This window comes from Daktulosphaira vitifoliae, unplaced genomic scaffold (genome assembly GCF_025091365.1).
Source record: "Daktulosphaira vitifoliae isolate Bord-2020 unplaced genomic scaffold, ASM2509136v1 Scaffold_1, whole genome shotgun sequence".
NCBI classification, from domain to species: domain Eukaryota; kingdom Metazoa; phylum Arthropoda; class Insecta; order Hemiptera; family Phylloxeridae; genus Daktulosphaira; species Daktulosphaira vitifoliae.
The window spans coordinates 75,689,745-75,704,897 of record NW_026099572.1 but is presented as its reverse complement, the minus strand read 5'-3'; the positions used below and the strand labels follow the sequence as shown (position 1 = coordinate 75,704,897).

The window sequence follows — 15,153 nt, the reverse complement described above, 5'->3', positions numbered from 1 at the left end:
AAAAAAAAAAAAAAAAAAAAAAAAAAAAAAAAAAAAAAAAAAAAATGATGCATACAGTATATTTAAGTTATTTAGTAAATATTACATATTTTTAACACCAGTAGAAATATTATTATATTTCTAAATCATTACTTTAGAAGAAATCTAAAAATCAACGACACATCTTGTATATAAATATATATACTTTGTTATATTTTAAAAGAAGAGATCGATTGTTTTATACGAAAAAAATACTTTACTATTTTGCATGATATTCATTATTTAAATAAAACTAAAGAAGATTAAGTTATTACATTTTTTTTCAGTAAAAAATAAATTATTCACTGTGTATCATAAGAAAAGTTTTGTGATTTATCTTATATTAAAAAGTATCTTAGAATGTATTGGTTTTCTTTTTATAAAATATTTTATATAAATATGCATAATATTTCAAGAAAAAATCTGCAAGTGTTTTGATATGCATTTTAATTTTTACATACAAAAATTGTATTATGTACCAAACTGATATTATAAAAATGCTTTGTAATTTAAATATACATATTTTCATCTAATGATTTTCTAAGTCATGATTACCGTGTAATAAATAATAAAATGATAATTATAAAACAGTTTCAAAAGGCAGTACGGCATTCGAGATTACCACAAAATAAGAGATGAGTATTATCAACTCTATACGAGTAAAAAAGCTAAGATAACAGCGTCTAATTTTTTAGTGCACCAGCACAGTAGTGCAGTAGTTTCTGGGTAGAACAGAATAGCATAGAACAGCATGGAAAATAGTAGTGGAGTTAGCTGATCAGTTAGCTATTCAGCACAATTCGATGAAAAGTGAATAGGAAACAATCTCCACTGCCGTATGCTTCATGACACTTGCATTTCTTATATCAGTGTTAAAATTATTTTTTCCTGGCTAAAATGTATCTTAATAGCTTAAACAAAGACAACGATAAGATGAGTAAATTTTATTTACTTCTATCATAGATTTTAATTACTAGAAATGTACTGATCGTTTTTAAATAATAAGGTTACATGATCAATCGAAATCTATTATATAAAAATATATGATTTTATCTTATTGTGAGAATACACGGCATACACATATTTTACAAATGCTAGGAGCGAGGAGTTGGTGTTGTTTGCTGCGCTACTCTAAACAAAGAATTCCTTGGAGCGAGGCGTTCGTGCTATTGCCTGCGCCACTCGAGGAAGAAGTCTCTGGAGCAAGGCTGTGTCAAAGCACATGCTACTCAGGGTTACTTAACACACATGAAACCATCTTCTTACAATCCAACATTCCAATTGAATAACCTCATGTTGTAAATTATTTTAATACATTATTGTTTTTAAACTCTTGTACCACGACCCCAATGATACAATGAACGATTAATTACACGCGGTAATTAATTCGTGCTCTACCACATTTACCTTTCACAAAATCCCTATATTTTTACATTATTACAACAATAACGAATCTTTGGATTTACATACATTTTTATATCTCTTCACTATGTTTATTCATTTTTTATTATATTTTGAATTATTACAATACAAACATCATTTAACACTATTTAATTAAACTTTTAATGCATTATAAAGAAAAAATAACAATATTTTATTAGAATTTAGGTAAATTATTATATGACCAATATGTATATTATTCGTGTGTGTTGTTTTATTTATTTTTATATTTATTTCAACACCATTAGTAGCCTATTGCTATACGGAGTGTTTTGGTCCATAGTCGTTATTATTGATAATCACACTGTGATTCATTGTGTTCATAATAATATCGCCTGCAGTCTCGTTTAAATATAAAGTTAAAACTGCAAGCCTTTAATAATCGATAAGTACTCATTTTTTAACTTATTTCGTCTTGTGGCTGTTGCTAATAAAGTGAACTCCCCGTCACCAATTCTAAAACACTATAATTTGTTTGTCACTTTTTAATACATAAGCTTTGTTGTTACAATCAATTTTAATTTATGCTAGTGTATGTACCGTGCTCAAACTTCTTATGCACTCCACCTCTCTTCCACAAAATTGAACATTAAAAATAAAAAAAATATCCAAGCACATAATCACACCTAACCCGAAAAGTATAAAACCGGACGTCGATTAATCAAGTATCTTTTTGTCTAAGTATTCAAAGATGATTTATAAAATATTTATAACTAGTTTCACATTTATTCTATTTTAGATTTTTTAAATTAAATGTTCATATCTCTTTATATCATTAGATAACAAACTATTTGGATTTCGATTATAACAATCGCTTTGTTTGTACGTAAGGATCAAGGTAAAATGAATAAAAAATAATAAACAACCCTTGGGAAATATGACGACAATGTCGAGGATGACTGTGCCGTTTGGGCATTTTAGAAATGTAAACAAGAAATTTTATATTCAGAGTGCAGCGCTTAAGATTTGTTTCTGCGTTCAGTGACCAGAGAGAAAAAACACATCTCCCCATTTTTTCAAGAGACTGAAAATTGATATTTAAGTTTTAATTTTCTAATCTCGACTAAAAGCAATTGATATATCATAATGTACGACGTGTATTGTTGAATTTTAGATTTAATATTCCCTTGAAAAAAAAAATATATATCCTTCAATAAGTATATGCGCGTTGTTATAATGGCGGCGAGTCGTATTAAAATAGACAGTGAAAGGTACAATTTGTTAGAATAGATTAAAAGTCTCTATAAATGTTTGTAGAATAGTAGAACGTAATGCTTATAACAACGAATCATTTTAGGGTTTAAACTGCTGAGTTTGTCATTTGTTGAAATGACGACAACTGAAACTGATAATATCAAAAATTCGTAGTAAACGAGGGGAAGGTGAACACTGGAGCTGCAATTTACCCTCTTCCATACACCAAGCCCATCGTAATTATGCGTTTCTTACAGTCAGTCGAAATAACGAGGACTCAGAAGATTTACTTGTTATGTGACGGGTGACCTTGTATACGTGCAACAATTTTTCATGTGGTCACCTATGGCGGAACAATATCTGATGACACAATGATTAATGTTTAGTGATGACTGAATCCGATAACGTGGCCAACATTCTGTTTTAATTGACAAATTTACACAAAATTGACAAACGCATATTTTTATTCATTGAAAAATGTATTGAAATATAAAAATATTTTTAATTGATTCAAGATTTCCGAGAATTATTATACCACTCAAATATTGAATTCAAGTATTTAAAGTTGATTATTTCAAATTCATCTTCGCAAAGACTAAAATTAAAGCTACATGATTATTTTTGTATTTTCAAAAAACCACCTCTCTTTATTGTTAAAAAGCGGGTAAAGCTATTTTATTTTGTTAGTTTTTAGTTTATCATATAATAAAAATGTGGTATTTTATACATTCTATCCTTAATAATGCATATTATTTTTTATTATATTATTAACAATTATTTACAATATACTAAAATATCATTTTTAGGATAACTTATAATTTTAGAAATTATGTAGTTCAATTAATGAGATATTCAAAATCAAAATTTTGTATAAGAAATATAAAAATGAAGTACAGAATAAAAAACAAATTTAATATTTGGCAAAAATTTGAATGCAATTTGACTTTGGTCAATTAAATTTGTTAGACTACAATTGAAAATGTAATAATTATAAACATAATTCAATGGGATCATCACAAAATCTGAAATCAATAATGCACAATTTCTTTCAATTAAATTGTTAAAGAAAAATTATTTTAATTAACCCAGATATTTAAAAATATCATTTTTTTAGCCATAATTCATTTGTCAGATTCAAGTGGGAGGTAGGAGTAACTAGTCCATCTTCTATCCCTGTTTCGGTACCACACCATTTCTTCAGTTTTTAACATTTAAGTTAACATAAAATAATTCACTATTCAATTATAAAATATTAAAAATGTGTTTATAATAAATTGTACAATTTAACGTTTATTAGGTAAAAATTGTTCGAATAATTTTCTAATAAAACTAAACAATTTCCTGGTTACTCTTTAAAATGTTTGATTAATTCTGGACAAATTATTTATTGAAAAGTATTTCGACAAATAAATTGAGTTGTAGAAATATTTTATAAATTTGGGATTAACTTTTTTGATCCCGTATAGTATTGTACATATAGTAATATATAGTATTGTTCAGATCGAAAATATTTGGAAGACTTCAAAAAAGCCATACAATCCTTCAGAACTTCTTGGGTCTAATGCAATGAAATTGTACCTTCTCATGTATCCAACTGAAATATATGAGCATCTAGCAACAAATATGTATAAGACTTTGAATTCTACAACAATTCAATTATACTTTTTTTCCATAGTAACTAGTTACATGTTTTTTCAGTTTTTGATAACCAAATTATTTTTCTCGATATATACATAATATTAAATTTTATGTTACAAAAATGTTTATCATTTTATCAAATAATAATAATTTAAAATAATGCAGTGACAAATAGTTATCTAAACTATTATGGTTCTAAATAGTTATTACAAATATACATAAATATATATATTTAAATCATGCTTCTTTGTAAAAAGATTCTTAAAAAGACTTCAGATTTATTTAATAATTTATTAAACTATAAACTTTTACTCGAAAAATAATATTAATATAATATAAACTTAAAAAAATATTAGTCCATGACTTTACTTAGGTCATCAAAATTTAAATAGTTTTCTTTGATGGGCTACTTAATATTGGAGTTAGTAATAGGGGTTGTAATGGTACAGTTTAGATAAAACATTGTAAATTAAAGTATTATTGTTTAATGTGCGACAACATCATATGGGATTTTTACGTTCGCGTTATGTGGTGGCGGCACTGGGAACATGTTGCTATGCGTAAGTGGTGATAAGAAGATAAGAAAGAGAGTTTTTGGTTATGTTTTAATGAACATGACATTTTTTCTTCTTCCTAATATTAATTAAAGAATCTAAATGAATTTCATGATGCATAAAAAGACACATTGGAGAGCTATATTAGAGAACCGTGAATAAATGTGCACGGATTTCAAATATATTCGCGCCCGAACCGAATGAACACGGCATTACTGGAACAACTGGAATTAAGGTCAGAACTTAAACGTCTACTACTAATACTCAGCTTATTCACATACTACACAGCACATTACAATTAAAATGATATATTTTAATATGAATGATTGTACAAATTTTTGTTATTGTCAAATTCAAAGAATTATAATTTATTTCTTCTGTTAGCAAAATTGTAATCAATTCGATTTATATATATATGTAAATAAAGTTAAATACCATTTCAGGGTAAACACTAATTTTAAAAATTTTAAGAAAAAAATATAAATGTATAGATACTAATTATGGATAAGTTACACTATAATAGAAATAGTTAAACAAACAATTGCAGTAATTCGTTTAACATTTAGTAACTATAAACTGTAAAAGAAAAACAACATTTTTTTGGGGATTTTATTACCTAACTTTGAATAATTTTTAAACGAGGGACAATATTTTGTAAATATTTTCTATGAAAATATTACTTTAAAAATAACTACAAAAATATATTAAATTATTTGGCTGAATCTTTTCTTCCTATTCCTTCACGTGCTGACACGTGCATATAAGTCCTCTGTATCTCTTGGACGTGAGTTGGATTACTGACAACGACCTAAGCGGAATGTAGCAATATCTTATAGTTCGCAGTATTGTGCAATCTTAAAATATGCGTACATAGTTACTAATATTTGGATGTTTGGACACTGTAAATTCTTTGTCTTTTAATTTCTCCATAATGTGTCATCTGCTTAAAATCATTATCGGTCGTGACATATCCGAGATCATTACAATACGTCAAATATAGTCGAATAATTCATAATTGAATAATAGAGAGAATAAATGACAGAGTGAATTGAGTGTAAAAGATAGGGCTAGTTGACAGATTATTGTTTCAGTCATTATTTTTGTATGATATAATAATTATTGTATGAATTCAAGGAGAAAAAAAATACTTTCAACACATTTTACTTTTAAATCTTGATAAATTATTTGTTAGTATAAAATATTTATGTATTGTATTTTTGAAAAAAATTGTTGAATCATTTCCAAAAATAGATAAATAGAAGTTAATCAAAAGAATTGATAAGGTTATTTATGAAATAAACAGTTTTATCACTTAAGTTGTATTCTAATATTAGTAAAAAAATTCCAATTATAAAAATAATTATTTATTAAAAAAATTTGTTTATTTTGATTAGGGGGTAGCAAACATTTTTTTTTGTTTAAAACTTCTAACTAGATATTGTTTTATGTTCATAAATAATAAATATCATCACCGATAATTAAATATTCTTTAAGTGAAATAAAGTCAAAATTACTGTAAAATGATATATTTTTATTTTAAACTAGTTATTGTAATAGACAAATTTAGATGTATCTTTGATATTTCAACTTACATTTTACAAGATCTCTAGAACCGGATCGCATCAATAACGGTTGCCCTTTTTCTCGTTTCCATGTGATTCTTGGTTCTGGATTACCGGTAGCATGACATGACAATGTAGCATTTTCACCTTCCATCAATGTAATGTCTGTACTTGACTCGTCAGTAATTATATCAGGAGGTACTGTAAGAAAAGAGTTGATAAACATGATGTGAATCACAATGAATACCAAATAAATACATTAATGAATGAATGAATTTAATAAATAATTGGAAAAATAAAATTATTAGAGACTGTTGCTTTATACATATTTATTAATTTTTATTGCAAATTTTGAAGTCAATAATAGTTGTAATAACATAATTTCTCGGTAATCATTGTAAAAGTACCAAAATATTTGAACAAAAAAAAAACCACAAAATATTTTTTTATTAACATAAATTTAAAAAAATAAAACACGAGAGTTTTTCGCAACTTTTATGGAGGATTTTAATTTAATACTTCTGCATCAATACTTAATGTAATTAAATTAATAATTTATTAGCTTAATAAAATGTATCCTTACAATTAGCCAACAAACCCTGTGATTTTATTTTACTGTTATTGCTATTTTATGATAGTTATAGGACACTACGATTTATGAGGTACTCCAATAACTTTGTTACTGGGAATTTAGTTTTAGTTATTAAAAATAAAAGAGGATTAAAGAGTTTTAATAATTGATAATTTTTGGAAATATTTTTTAAGTAATCCAAAGTTTTAGCTGAAGATTAATATTGATTTAAACTATATAATAAAATTAAAGTTTAATCTAATATATATATAAACTATTTTGCATATTTGTAATAATAATATTAAATAAAAAAAAACGCGTCATAGCAAAATTAATACTTTTTTAGCTTCGTATCAAAGCTAATGTTTGTATTTGAAATAAAAATAAAATCTGTAGTTATTTTCCTATAGTTTATATGTTAATTTTTTAGTCGAGTAAAACAATTTTAAAACGTCGATAGCATCTTATGGAAGTTAAATTTTGATAGGTTTGGTTAAAACAGTTGAAAACAAACTTTTATGTTCTAATTTTATCGTAGTTTTTTGTCATTTTATTTTTCAGTATAATTATGATAAAAATGTACTTTTGAGATTGAATAACTTTTAAATTTTTGGCTTAGATTAATTAATAGAGAAATAGATGAAACTGTATACACCTTAACATGAGTGTTTAACCAATCTATGTTTATTTTAATGTATTCATATTCATATTTAATAGTAAAATAAGAGATTTAACTAAGTACGCATAAATATATTGTACATTTTTCGAGAAGAATAAAAATAAGAAGAAAACGGTTTTAAGAAATAACTTGAGTAAGGTAGTTAAAAAAAGATGCATAAAGAAAAATCGTAATATTCTAGTTAAAATATTGTTTAGAAAAAAACCGTTTCATAAAAGGCAAAAGAAAAATAAGTGATGTCAAAATAATGTATTTTTTATTATTCGTATTTTATTGTTGTAGTGAAATTTATTTAATTTGTACATTTGTTTATATTTACAAAAGAATGCATGATAAAATGATGAATGATAGTTTCTACTACAAAGTGTTAAAAACAAAGACAAATGTATTGTCGCCATCTTTCAATAGTGAATAAGTTTTTAGCTCAATTTTAATTTACGTGAGATATATTAAGACGTATTGCAATAAACGCCTTTAATAGTAAATAGTGTAGTAAGAGTTTTGGTACCATACCGTATAAAGGGTTTTAAATATTACATATTGCAGGAAACATATACACCTAACTGCTTTTCATATTTGTCTTTGACTTTTTATTGCGTACGTTTTTAAATATTCATAACATTATCCATGTGTAAATGTAAGCGTTAAACTTGTTTGTTTCTTATATTTTATTCGTTTTTTTTAAATTCGATATGCGTACGATAGGCGTTTTATATTTTATTTAATTTGAAAAGTGTAACATTTTTTAAATGTTGTTAAGAATTATATTAATATAAATAGAGGAAAATGTCAGTTTAATAAATCAGATATTATAGCAACAAACTGTTGAATTTATAAACGAAAAATAAAAATTTTTTCGGACTAGTTACTATTTGATTTGAAAATCGCTCGAATTTTTATCGTTGCTGCCGTGAGTAATAATTTAAAATACTGAATTTTTGCAAACCTAGTGATAGTTCAGTTTTTTATTGTATGTTTTGCAATAAACATTTTACAAATTACATTTGCAAATATTTTTTGTATGCCATAGGTAAATAAATTATATTAAAGAAATTTCTCAAATAATTTATATTAAAATCAAAAATTATTATTATTTTTCCGAATTAATTTAAAAATGTACAAAATTTTAAATGAAACTGATACAAATACATTGTGAATTGGTATTGTTGTTGATATTGAATGGAATTCTGATACAAATCATATTTGTATTTAAAAAGTTTGAGTTTGAACTCTATATGAATTACAAAAGAATACTATTAACTATAAAAATAATTACCAGTAGTAGAATATTCAAGTGGAGTTTTTTGTTAAAACATTAATCGTGGTTTTGCAATTGCACTTGGCAGTCTTTCTTAGGTCACTATTTTGAAACCATATTCAAGCTATATAATTTATTCTTGAACATTAAGTTTAGAAAATAAGTATAACTTGGAAAATAATTATTATATATTAGTTGTTCTCATACTCTAACTTTTCAGTAATAAGTTTTTATAGTAATTATACGAAGGGTGTTCAATAAAGACCTGGATTTTTGTTAGCACTGTAAACATGTAAAACTTAGTACAGATGAAAAAAGCATTTTAATACGAGTTGAATGATTTTCCCCCTTTATAATTTGGTTAGGATAGTTTAGGAGTAACGGTCATTTGAAAAAAATTAAGTAAAAATCGCCTGTACACCTACAATGGCAGAAGTTTATAATCACTACTTTTTTCGCTAAAAAATGCACGATATAAACAAATGTGGTTCCAAATGTGTCAAACATTTAATGTTAAGTATTAAAATAAAATTCTAAAATAGTCGATTCATCGACATATTCAAATAAAGCGGCCAAATATGACAAAAGGTAAATCAAAATTACATCATGATAATGACAGGCTCCACGTTGCGCATGCTGTATGGGACTTCCTGATTGATTGTGATATTCATCAGCCATCCTACTGGCCAGATTTGACACCCTATGACCTGTATTTCACAGCAAAACCGGAATTAAAATGATGCAGATTAGTGTAAATAACGAGGCTTTAGGAGCAGTACAAGCGATTTTCAAGAGGATGTTAGAGAGAGTTCTAGCATGTATTCCAGAAGCTGCAGTAGAGGTGGATTAAGTGCATATGATTGAGGGAGAGAATTTATTGAATAGGAAAACGCGCCAGGTTTGTATTTTTTTAGGGTAAAATTTTGACAAAAATTGTCTAAATCTTTATATCGAACACTCCTTGCAAGTATAGAAATATTTACGTTCAGTGTAATTTAACAAATAGTTAATGTACGTAACTGATATGTTAACTGACAAATTTAATATATATATATATATATATATATATATATATTATATGTATATATTTTTTTTATTGTTCGTAAGTAGCAAGAATAAAGATAATGGTAATAATATTTTATACCAATCAGTTTGTTGAAATATATTTTTTTAAACAAGTTTTGTTATAAATAAATACACTGTATAATAATACATAACAAAATCTACAACGTATTTCCTATTTACCAGTAAAGTTTTATTATTTTTTTGGAAATCATCCACTATAATCTAACGATGATATTAAAGTTCTAGAATATGGCTAGAGTATGTTCGTAAACAGTGATTTGGGCTTAGGTTGGAGTTCCAGAGAGAAAATGGCCAATTGAGGGAATAACTAACCGGTCGACCGTCTATAGCCAAAGGGACGCAAGAAACTTATAATAACATATTGTGGTTAAGTAATGTTCAGTTAACGGAGGTCACATGCACGAGAGGTAAGAAATGATAATGGACAAAGGGTTAGAGGAAAGTCATCCAAGAGTGGACACGTGGAAAAGTAGTGCGGGTGTGTATAAAGAGTAGTCGAGTCTCTGTCGTCCGGTCACGTTTTCCTGTTAAATTCAGTTTATGTATACTTCCCGCCATTTGCTGGGCCATACAAAGACGGAAAACATAATGATATCTGCTTTGCCTTGGAGACGGACCTTTTATTCGGCTTCTTCGTATCTCCGTTAGGGTTACTCTTGTAAAGCGCAATAAAATCATTGCTGTCGTTGACATCCACGCTTATCTTTCATAATTTTACCGTGTCGATGTTGAGTGTTTTTGATTATACTTTTATAAATTTATTCGTGCATGACTTATGTTATCATGAAATAACAATTTGATTTTGACGAATTTATGTCGGTACTATTATATATTCAATAGAAACAATCAAAGATAACGATTTTAAAAAGTTAACCTCGTAATTCTATTTTAATAGATTCTTAATTATTATTAGTTACACTTTTAACAAGCCTAACGAATCAACCTAGGCATACGGCTGTATAATTTTTTAAGAGCACATTAACATTTTTACATTATTATGTAAATAAAAATAACGAAATGTAAATTTTAATTCCAGCTATGTTAAATACTTAAATTTATTTATTTATTTTTTAATTGTATCTTAGAATTTTTTATCTTTATAATTGAATTATAAAGCTGAAACAATAAAATTAAAACAAATTGATCTTCCTAAAAACGTGTTGGACAAGTATAGACATTTTTCGAAGAATTTAGTGAATTTACCTGAGAAAGTCTGTTTTGGTCAAAAATTGTAAGATTGCTATGCTTTAATTCGATTAGGTATAATTAAAATTTATTATAACTTCTAGAAAGATTAAAACTTGTCATAAAATATCATCCATCATCGTAAACACATCTAGTAATACTCCCTAATGGAAACAGTGATTACTTAACAAGTAAAGACTACAATACAAATCAATTAGATAATTGATTTAATTTTCTTATAATTATTTTTAAAATTCAGATTCAAATAAATTTGGTTTGATAATTTTGTTTTTTAAATGATTGTTCGTTCAGTAATTACAGAAAAAAAGGTGTAATTTTATTTAAATTTTATACATATATATATATATATATATATAATATCTATTGTATAGTTCTATTTATAACGCTAAAGTTATGTATATCAAAGTAATAATTGAGCTAAATTATTTTATTGTGAATTTTGTATTAAAAAAAAATTGTTTGTAATGGTAAATTAAGAGAAATATGTAAATAGTAAATAAATATGTACTAGTTAATTTATGTAAAAAAAAAAAATAAAATAAAATAAAAATTCAGCTTCATTCCTCACCATTAAGTTTTCTGAGGTTCTATTGTTTAAGTTCAAATAACCCCCAAAAGTACTACGGGATATTAGTCACTTTTTCTCAATAAAACTTAGGTATCATGTTTTTTTATCAAGGCGTGATTGTGTGGAAATTATAGATATTAACAGAATTAATTTAATATTTCTTTCTGAAAAAGTATTTTAATTATTGAAGTATAAAAGTATAATTATAATCAGAAGAGGTATTTTCAAAAAAAATAAGTGAACATAATTGCTTTTGCATAAATAATTTTTTATTTCTGAAGTCTTTGTCAATTGAATGAGCTGTTTTATTTCCGCAATTATTTATAATTGCATAAAAAAAAATTACTTTAAGGCTCATCAATTACCATGTTATTATTAACTTATGTATTCTGGCCATAGACTCCATTTTACCATCATCATCATCTCCTTAGCGTTATCCCAAATGTTTGAAGTTGACTCTAACTTGTGTATATCGTATACGAAAATGTATTAACCTGTAAATCATATTTTTTGGACTTACGATAGTCTAGTTCTGAGGTACAGAATATATATTTATCAAACTGTTCGTCTCAGAACGACTTTTTTTGCTTTCAAATAAGACACAAAAATTTTAAATTTATCTTGCAGTGATTTTCTAATAAAAAAAAATTGTTTTCTGAAACTTTTCTATACTAACTATTATTTTATTTTTGTGGTCGTGGTAAATATGTGGTGATTTTACTAACATAATATTATGTACACGAAACTCGTTACTGAATTAACTGAAAATCTACATTTTACAATAATTTTACTGGGAAACTAGCAAACAAACAAAATTATTCTGATTATGTAATAAGATTTGTTAAAAATGTCTGCCAAGTTATTGTTATTATATTTTTTTAATATGTATTTTTTCATGACCCTCGTAACTTATTCGTTATAATTTTACAATATTAACCATATTTATTAATAGCAAATATTATTATTAATGCTTAACACATCGTGTTGTACAGTTTAGTGGTTATGTTATTATATTGTTTAGTAATATTATAATGACTATAATGGTGGTTTGCACTGGAAAGCAAAGTAAAGGTTAATTTGTTAATGGAGTTCTTCGTTTAGACGGCTTAGTTCTGGTCCATTATCTTTAGCTCTCTAGAACGTGCAGTTTGATGGTAATGTTGGCGGTGTAAAGAAACTACCCGTCACAACTTCCCCACACGACGACATCTCGCAAAACTTTGGTACACAGTTTTCGAAAGTTTTTGGGATTCGTCTTCTTCTGCCTAGCCATCGTTTCCATTACTACCATCTTTACTTCGTCAATAGGTAATTTCACTATGCGACCATTTTCATCCGTCGCTCCTCTAAATTGTTACAAGGGTCTGATCACGTACTCGATTAATCGTATCTTCATGTTACATGATAATACTTATTTTATATTTTACTCGAGTCATGTTTAATATAACATAAGCGCTATACATAGACAGCTAATAGTTCATCTCGGAAGTAATTCTAACAATACATATCTGTAAGTTACTATGAATATGCAATGTGTACAACAACTGAAGTGTCACGCGTGTAGACTTTCAATTCGTTGCCCTGTTAAACTTAATTTTTATCGTTGTAATAATATTAATTAAATATAATATCGAGTTAAAAGTATAATATGTAGCATATAAACGTACATAATTTATTACAATGAAACGTCATTCGTTTATCATAACGTAATTAGTTACATCTTAAAAAAATTTGGAAATGTCTTTTTTCGATTTTTTAGTTTGGATATTTCTCTCGGTTCGTCTAACATTACTACTTTTTAGTCGTTTTTTATACATTACCAATGTATCAGCTTTATTTTTAAAATAGAAAAATACATATTATTTATTCTATATAATAGAAAATAATCTAATGAAGAGAAATTACCGACCTATGACAATTTTTGACTTAGTATTTCGGTAGTTATTACTATTTAAAAATATAAACAGGTTAAAGATGCGGTTTATTATTATTATTATGATCAGAAGTCACCCTACTCCTACAGCTCTAATATAAAATTATTCATTGTTACAACAATAGATAAATTATAATATAACTTCTTGGGTTTTATCTAAACAAAATATATTCTTAATTTTACAGTATTTTTATAATAGAAATATTCAATTGCTCATAAATTAATTAAATTATAAGTATTAAGAGGAGTTATTGACCTCAGAAAGCTTATCAATTAGTCATTAGTGAGAGGCAGTAATTTCGAAGTTAGATATTAAAGCTATTAATTTAAAAATAAGTATTTTATATGTTCTATAAATGTTAATTAAAAAATAAAAATAAACTTTTAATTTCGTATTTGTAAAAAATTAAAAAACTTAATAAGGTTTTTATCATTACTATTTTTTTTAAATTTTGTAAGAGTAAAACTCTCAAAATTCATTTTATACCAATTATTCCCGAATGAGAATAATACTATTACTTGACTTATTTACGAAAATTTTGAAGTAGATTATTATTTAAATTTTGATATTTTCTTTATGCGTTTTTAAGTTTCAAATAATAATATTGTCCTATATTTTAATCAGTAGCAAAACTAGGAATTTTTGAGGAAGTAGTTAGAATTAAAAAACAATTTTCTTTGCTTATAACTTCATAAAATTACTAAAAATTTAATTCATAATTAAATAGTTTGTGATTCAATAATTGGGGCATGGTACAGTGTAGTGGACTACTCAGTCGTTACTTTAGTACTGATATTCAGTTGCGCTGTTGCTGTTGGTTTCCATATGGTCACCCATCCGGGAATTTTAACACCAGCGTATAGCTTTGTCTCCTTTCTTTAGTGGATTGCTTATACACACCAAGTTATTAAGAGATCATTCGGAAAAAAAAAACTCAATAATTGACTTAACATCACAATAAAACTCAATAAAGCTAAACATTTTGGTTATAAACCCCAATCCCTAAGTTTTGAATGCAATTTGGATCCTTTATCGATATAAAAACTTTTAAGATATTTTAATTTCATGTACTCAAATCTTACACTAAAAAAAAAAATCATAATTTTTAATATAATATACATCAAAGCAATTTTAAGCTGAATCATTTACAGGAATTAAATATAATTAATAATTGTTATAATTAATTAATAACTCTCACTTACGTCTTATAAAGGTATGCTTAAAAAGGAGAACAAAAGCTGAATCCCAATTATATTATAATTTAGCAACAAAAATTATTTTTATTGATATTTTCGTTACGATGTTAAAAGTTATAAGGTAATTATACCTTTTACTTGATAGTAATATTTTTTGTCTTGATTTGAACCTTTTTTTTTAACATTTTCTATGTAAAATTTGGTGTCAATATACAGAGTTCTATATATATATATATATATATATATATA

General features: G+C 25.9%; 1 protein-coding gene across 3 annotated transcripts in view; it reads right to left on the bottom strand.

The window, feature by feature from the left end:
- Positions 1–15,153, bottom strand: part of LOC126896771 (lachesin-like) — a 107,408-nt gene that overhangs the window by 57,994 nt on the left and 34,261 nt on the right. For all 3 annotated transcript variants that reach the window (XR_007701932.1, XM_050669840.1, XM_050669841.1), the window contains exon 4: positions 6,437–6,607. Coding sequence is in view for 2 of the 3 variants with exons in the window: in XM_050669840.1 (XP_050525797.1) it covers positions 6,437–6,607 (171 nt within the window). In the remaining variant the exon portion in view is untranslated. The remainder of the gene's footprint in view (positions 1–6,436; positions 6,608–15,153) is intronic.